The 7,973-nt window shown below is 33.3% G+C and overlaps 1 protein-coding gene across 1 annotated transcript; it reads right to left on the minus strand.

The window, feature by feature from the left end:
- Positions 1 to 1,698: 1,698 nt before the first annotated feature.
- Positions 1,699 to 5,566, minus strand: PGR3 (proton gradient regulation 3). The gene has a single exon (XM_088208015.1). It carries the CDS (start codon positions 5,402 to 5,404, stop codon positions 2,057 to 2,059), a length of 3,348 nt encoding a protein of 1,115 aa, XP_088064141.1. The 5' UTR covers positions 5,405 to 5,566; the 3' UTR covers positions 1,699 to 2,056.
- Between the last annotated feature and the right edge of the window lie 2,407 nt (positions 5,567 to 7,973).

Here is a 7,973-nt window from a genome sequence, read left to right on the forward strand (position 1 = left end):
GTTTGTGCGAGCAAATGAAAAGACTTCACTATATTATTGGGATATGTCGATGACATAATTATTGCTAGGAATAATGTTGACATAATTGACAGCTTGAAATATGAGATGGACAGAAAATTAGGACCAAAGACTTGGCTAACCTCAAGTATTTTCTTAACATTGAAATTGCACTTCCAAAAAAGTGATCAATATCTATTAGTGTATATATGCCCTAGATATACTTAAAGACATAAGAACTTTAGGTGCCAAAGGACTTCTGTATTTCCTTTGGATCAAAACCTCGAGTTGTCCAAAGATAATGTTGAGTTGATTTCAAACCCAATCATGTATAAAAAGTTAATTGAGAGACTTATATACTTAACTCTTATAAGACCTGATATATTATGTGATATAATTTTTAAGCCAATTTATGGAGCATCCAAGAGATCAATATCCCATTGTGTATAAATCTTGAAATATATAATGCGCACCTAGGCATCATCTATTCTGTCCACACTCCTATGAACTACAGCTCAACGGTTTTTGTGATAATGATTAGGAGCATGTCAAGATACTGAAAGATTTGTTATTGGATATTGAATGTCTCTCGGGACTTCATTAATCACTTGAAAATAATTAAAAAAAACATATTATCTCTCATTTCTCTACTGAAACTGAGTACAAAGTAATGACCAATATCTATTGTGAGTTATGTTGGGTAAGGTACCTTTTGATTAACTTAGGGGTTAGGCATCCATAACCTATGGTTATGTGTTATGACAATAAAATTGCGATACATATTATAGCTAACTCTCTATTTCATGATGAAGTATATAAAGGTAGATTATCACTTAATCTATGAAAAGATTTAAGATGGGAGTATTATAACAAAACATGTAACCAGTGGTCAACAAGTGGCAAAAGTTCTTACCAAGCCACTTCGAAGTAGACTTCTCAACTATCATATGACCAAGATGGGAGTAGAAAGATTTGTTCTCCATCTTGTAGCATGATGTCAAAATACATGTTACCCAAGCCCACTGATGAGTCCATAGGTTGGGTGGGTTGCGGTGACATGATAAGGATTCGCGCATGTGATGTTTATATGTATGTATAAAGTCTTTAGGGTTATGAAAGATAAGACATTATGTATGTGCAGTGTATGTACACTTCATTTTAATCTAAATATATAAGCTCATTTTCTGTTGTTGTTAGAAGCATTGGAAAGTTAAAAAAGAAAGGAACCCTATCAAGGTTTCTCAACTTGCTGTCTCTCTTGTGTTAGGTCTTCTTTTGTTCCTTCTCCGTTATAGATTCTTGGAGGTCTTTCTTCTTCTATCAGTTATTCGAAGTTTTTACAAGAAATTACATTTAATTATCATACCAATTAAAACTAAAATTTTTCTTCTCAGGAACTTGTGCTACCTCATTTCACTTTGTTAATCAAATACATTTTATATTTTTCTCCACAACTTCATCATCAATTGAGTCCTCTTAACAAAAAGAGAAAAACACCACAATTATATGGGTTTTTGGTACTTTATTACCACAATAACGTTAGGAAACCATTGACCACAACTTCAACTCTCTCCATTTTCTAACAGCAAGAATGTTGTAAAATATTTTTGACCGGCATAAGCACAACATTACATAAACTATGGTCATTTCAAGTATGGGGTGAACAAATTACTTCAGTTTGACCTAAAGACAGAAACAAGATAATGAACAATATTTTTACATCTGCTGAAACATTGTCAGAGGACACAGAAGTACCTTTGCAGAAGTACAAATTGTACAAGCTAAAGTATAGGGTTCTTATGGACAGTGATTATGAAATGATTTAACTTGTCTCTCGCTGTATTTCAATTTGGATAAACCTTGTCTCAGTGGCTAAAGCATCCCCGTAAAACAAGTTTTGAACTAATTTAGCTCATAAAGAAATAAAGCTACCTGCAATTATAGCAAAGTAACCACTAATAACCTTTTGCAAGAAAGCTCTCTAGTTATGAGAGTAACTGCTAAATTAACTATATAGATCTGTGCAAAAGATGTGGCCTGTTGAATATTCTCGAAGATTTCAGGATTGGTTAGGAAGCTGTGCGTATGTCCCAGTGTTGGGGCTGCAGCCCCCAACCATCATCCTCTTGTATACTGCATATGCATGCTCAGGATTCCCCGACAGACTATACCCTCGAATAAGAGCATTATAGGTGAACACATTAGGCTCAAGACCAATAAGTTGTAACTCTTCATACATTTTTCCCGCTTGCTCCACCATTCCAGCAATCCCAAGAATGAGAATTAAAGAATTGTATGTGTAAAGATCAGGAGTAATGCCTCTACGCCGCATTTCATCAAAGAGAGCAAGGGCTTCCTCTACCTTCCTTGACTTTCCAAGTCCATTAATCATTAGGTTGTAACAAACTAAGTCAGGATCGAGGCCACTAAGCTTTAGTTCTCTGAAGTACCACAGAGCATCATCCACTCTCCCCACCATGCAGAGGCAATCAACAAGAATGGTGTATGACTTCAGGTCCGGTCTTATTCCTTCTTTAATCATCCTTCTGAACACCTCACATGCTATTTCTATATCACCTGCTTTCCCAAATCCATTGATAAGCATATTATAAATAGCACAGTTAGGTTTGCATCCATAATCTAGCATCTCCTCATAGAACTGCTTCGCTTCTTCCAGTCTTCCTGACTTCGAAAGCCCATCAATAATAGGGCCATATGTACATGGAGTAGGCGAGAAATCACTACTTATGAGATCATAGTATAAATCAATAGCCTTATCTATGCAGTTAGATTTCACTAGACCAGAAATGACTATATTGTGAGTTACAGTGTTAGGCTTGCATCCCCTAGAAAGCATCTCATCATACAATTCAAAGAGCTCATCAATCTTCCCAGATTTCCCATAAGCATCGAGCAGCAAGTTGTAAGTAAAAATATCTGGGCTACAGCCAACATTCTTCATCTCTTCAAATAGATTGCAAGCCATCTCAGTCATATTGACTTCAAGTAGCCCACCAATTAAAGAATTATAAACCTCGAGTGTAGGTGTCAATCCCATACCCCTAGTAAATTTCTCAAACAAATTTTCAGCAACAGAGGCTTTTTTATGTCTGCACAGAACCTTAATTATAGGCAACAATATATAGTCATCCCAGCAAATCCTATTACAAACCAATCTTTCAGCAAATAAAACAGCCTTGTCAGTACCTGCTTCCCTCACCACCCCTCCCATCAGATCCTCCCAGAAATTCTTATCAGTGTGAATTCCAACCTGACAAGCAAAGTTAGCAACAATTTGGAAAGCATCCTCAATCTGGCCATTTTTTACAATGCCAGGAAGAAGGGTGCATAAAGTCACATAATCAGGATAAGTCAACTTCCTCATCTGATGGAAGAGCCAGATAGCATAATTAACTCGGTTCTCCTTCACCAGGCCGTAAATGATAGTATTGTAAGTCAGAACATCTGGCATGCAATTCATTGTTTTCATTTTGTACAGTATTTTCAGGGCCAAGTCAACCTCATCATTCTTGCAAAGGCAATCTAGAAGCGTATTGAAAGTTATCGTGTTCGGAGGACATCCATGACCAGTCATACTTTCAAACAATTCAATGGCTTTCTGGACTTGACCCTCTTTGCCTAAGCCAGCCAATAATGTGTTGTAAGTCACAACTGTGGGAGCAAGCTTCATTTCTTTCATTCTGGAAAACATTTGCCAGGCCTCAGATACCCTGTCAGCCTTGTAAAGTGTATCAATCAAAGAATTAATGACCATCACATCTGGTTCACACCCATTCTCCATCATCTGTGAGAGCAAGTTGATGGCTTGCTCTACTTCCCTGACCTTACTGTAGCATTTCATCATCATGTTATAGGTTACAGTATCAGGGGTAAGGCCTATATTTTTTAGCTCATCAAAAATTTCTTTTGCTTCTTGAACCCTCCCAGCTTCAGCAAGACTATATAGGGATGCATTGCAAGCAACAATATTAGGAGCTATTCCTCTGCTTTTCATCTTCTCAAAAGTCTCAAGAGCTCTGCTAAAATCACCAGATTTTCCATAGTAGTCAATGAAAAGGATGTATGTGTAAGCAGTAGGTTCAGTACCCAGAGATTCCATATGACTGAACAGTTCTAATGCCTCATCCAATCTATTTACCCTTAATAGTCCAGATATCAATGTGTTGTAGGTATGGAGATTTGGTAATGCACCTTGGTTTCTCATCATATCCAACATTTCAAATGCCTCGTCAAAGTTCCCAAGTTTGCATAAAGCATCCACAAGTATGGTAAAAGTGACCACATCAGGAGCATAACCATCAGCTTCCATTTCATTCCAAAATTCTCTGACTGCATCCAAATCTCCACTGTCACTAAACTTGTCCAACAAAGTAATATAGGTTACTCGATCAGGTTTGTGACTGCTGGCTTTCATCTTCAAGAAAATTTCCTTGGCCTGATCAAGTTTCCCAGCACCACAAAGAGCATCAATCAATACAGTGTAGGTAATGACATCAGGCCCACATCCCTCAGCATCCATTCTCTTCAAGATCCCAAATGCCTCGTCAATTTTTCCTGCCCTACCAAGTACCCTAATGCATATGGTAAATGTGTAAACATTTGGACTCAATCCCAAATTTTCCATTTCTTCCAGCAAACCCATTACATTCTCAATATCCCTCCTCTTCCCAAATGCTACCATAAGTGCTGAATAAGTCTTCAAACTAGGCCTAATATGTTCAGAGACCATTCTTCTATACACAACCATAGCCTGTGCACAAAACCCGGATTGAAGTAACAAATGGATCAGACCATTATATGAATATGCATTCAAAATAAACCCAACTTTCTTCATCCTTTCAAGCGCAAATGGAGTTTGTCGAAGCCCGCCCCTTACATGTAGACCCTTAAAAATAGTCAAGTAAGTTTCCAAGTCCCGCTTTATGATTTGCTTTTGCATCAAGTCAAACACAAAAGTCATTTCCTCTACCTTTCTATGACTCCTCAGCACTTCAAGCATATAGTTACATGTCTCAGGTGTGTGAACAACATTGGGCATTTCAGCTACGGACTTAAAGTAAGAAAAAGCAGAATTGGGGTCTGACATGGAAGTTAGAAACCTAAGGACTTCCTCTGAAGATACTCGATTCTTAGATTTCCCCCTCGTCCCCGTAATCACCTCTCGCGGGCTTTTCATCACAAACCCGCAAAAACCCACCATTTGTTCCCTATGTTTCCACCAATTGATCGCAGACCCACATTGCAAAAGCTTCAAATTTCCACCTCTAGCACCTCCGAGTAGCCCCTCGCCATGTTTCAAAGCAGATGATTTACCAGTATTGAGAGTAAAAACGTAGTTGACACTATTACAGCAGGAGCTTGGACAGTAGACTACCAAAACAGCCATTGATTAACTGTTTGATTAATTGTTTCTGAGAAAACAATATGAAGTAGAGAGAAGCAAGTGGGCATGGATGGACTTACCTGTTCTTCATACACCGCATAGAATGAGAAGATAAATGGGAAGGATGGTCGCTGCTATGATGGGAACTGGCGGCTTTAGATATTTCTTCTCCGGTTTGGGTGTAAATTTGTCTTTATATCCGATTTATTTTTAAATTAATTTCCATTTTTTTAAATTGTAGACCTTATTTCTTTTTTGTTTTACTTTCTGATTAGATAATTTAACCTAATATATGTGAAAAATAAAACACTAATTAATAATAAAACTCAAATTGTCTCTTACACTTGAAAGGTAATTTTGAATCTGCAATTTTAAGAATAAAAGATTTTGTGGCCTATACAATACTTGTTCTTTATGGCAAAAATTTTAAATATTTTTTGAGAATTTTAATTTAGATGAATTAAAATTATATGAACTAAATTACGATGTAAATGTATTTAATTATTTATTGAAATATGAAAAATATAAATATAAATTTTGGTATGAACCTCATTATGTTTGTATTAATTAAAGTAACATATCATCATTCATATTTTGTGAAATCACCTCATTGTGTTTATATTTGTCATGCTTGATTTAAATAAAATAATAATAATTATATTAATACTCTAAACCTATGATATGATTAAAAATATTAGAAATCCTTCTATGACAAATTTTAATTGATTACGTTAATTTATTTAATTAATATAAATTTTAATATTTAATTAAATTATTATATAAAATAATAAATCCTTATGTATTTTTTCTTGTAATTTTAATTAATATTTCGAGATATAAACTACAAATTCTTTTTTTAAATTTTTTTTTTTTTTTTGGTATTTGATAAATTATATTTCTTAATTTTAAATAATTTCTATGCATCCTAAAATAAAATCTATTTATGATAAGAAGTGAATTCAAATCCTAATCAAGACATTGAAAGTGTGCCAATCATGATAATATTAGAAGCGATTAAAAGTGTAGGTCCTTTTTTATTTAATGTTTTTCTGCAATCATATATACATATATATTTAGATCATATTCTACATTAAAATATCCTTATATTATTTAAAAACTTCCAAATAAGTGCATGCATTATTATTTTAATTTAAATACGACCTATATTTTTAAAGTTTATTTGAATTGACTTTTATAACAAATTAGATGCCACCATTTTATAGATTTTATATTGCATTTGTTGTATTTTAATTAATTATGTGAGTCTATATCTGAATTTATTATATATAAATGATTATCAATTTTATTGGATCCATTTAAAAATGATATGTTAAATTTAAATGGATATTAAGATTTAACATATCAAGTAAAGTGTGAGTCTTTTTATGTGTAGAAACTAAAAATATTATTTCTGATTTTATAATTAGTCAAATTAAAAATAATAAAAATTTAAAAATATAAATAAGCAGTAATAGTCCACAAATCATAAGTAGAGTTTTTCTTATCCTGTCATCCCATCATCAGAAAAGAAAAGTGTAAAAACTCCAAATGATCATGATTTCGAAGATCTACCATAGAATGTGCATATTTCTTTCTTTATAGATTCAAATACGTTTCTGTTTCAAATATAATCTCTTTGATTTAATATGAACATGGTAATTTGAATTCAGATATAATTTTATAAATCTCTATAAGTGATATCAGAGCCACCTCATATTAGATCTTGAGATTAATTTTTTTTTTGAATTCAATATTTAGATTTTTTGGAGTAAAATTTTGGATTCAGTGTATGGAAATATATATATTTTTAATTTTTGGATTATTTTTAAATAAAAAAATTGAAAAACAAATTTGGATATGGATTTTGGATTCAAGTTGCACGATCGCACGACTTTTTTATTGCACAATTGTGTAGCCTCGTGATTGGTCGACTTGGGCGAGCTGACATGCTGCGGCCAAGGAAGAAGAAGGCAGTAAATAGCCATCGCATAAAAAAGAAAACAGAAGTCTGGTCATAATATCAAGAACGCACCTGTGTAATGTGTGGCTGCTCGGGTCTTCAAGGAAAAAAGAGAATATATTTTATATATTTTTGTTCTTTCTTGTAAGAAATAATCTTGGTGTAATTTTGAATTTAAATATTGTTGTATGTGTATGCATTTTGAGATGAACCGATTTACAACATGTCGCCAAAGTAGCCTCTTTTGTGTCAAAATGATTTATTTTAAAATGTAAATGGTTATGGGACGTAATTTATGTGAATATTAATCGGCTTAAATGAAGGTTAATATTAGCATGTTGCATTCCTACCTGTGATAATAAATGCGTAAAAATTATTCGATTTTGTATGTGAACAATAAATCGGCCTAAAAAAAATATTTATTATTTGGCATGTTCTTATTTTTAGTATTTGATTTCTATGTCAAGATATCACTTACAATTTAATATTATATTTAAAGATAAAATGTTAATTGAGTGTTCGATATCTTGATATGAGATTTAATTTTATTTGAATTCATTATTTTTGTTTTTAATTTAACGATTTATCTGAGTATTGATTGACTGATTATTA

This window comes from Carica papaya, chromosome 7, assembly GCF_054855325.1.
Source record: "Carica papaya isolate Zhongbai chromosome 7, ASM5485532v1, whole genome shotgun sequence".
Lineage (NCBI taxonomy): Eukaryota > Viridiplantae > Streptophyta > Magnoliopsida > Brassicales > Caricaceae > Carica > Carica papaya.

What these genes read in the sequence shown, in the direction of transcription:
- PGR3 (XM_088208015.1), bottom strand. Translation starts at nt 5,404, where the DNA reads ATGGCTGTTTTGGTAGTCTACTGTCCAAGCTCCTGCTGTAATAGTGTC.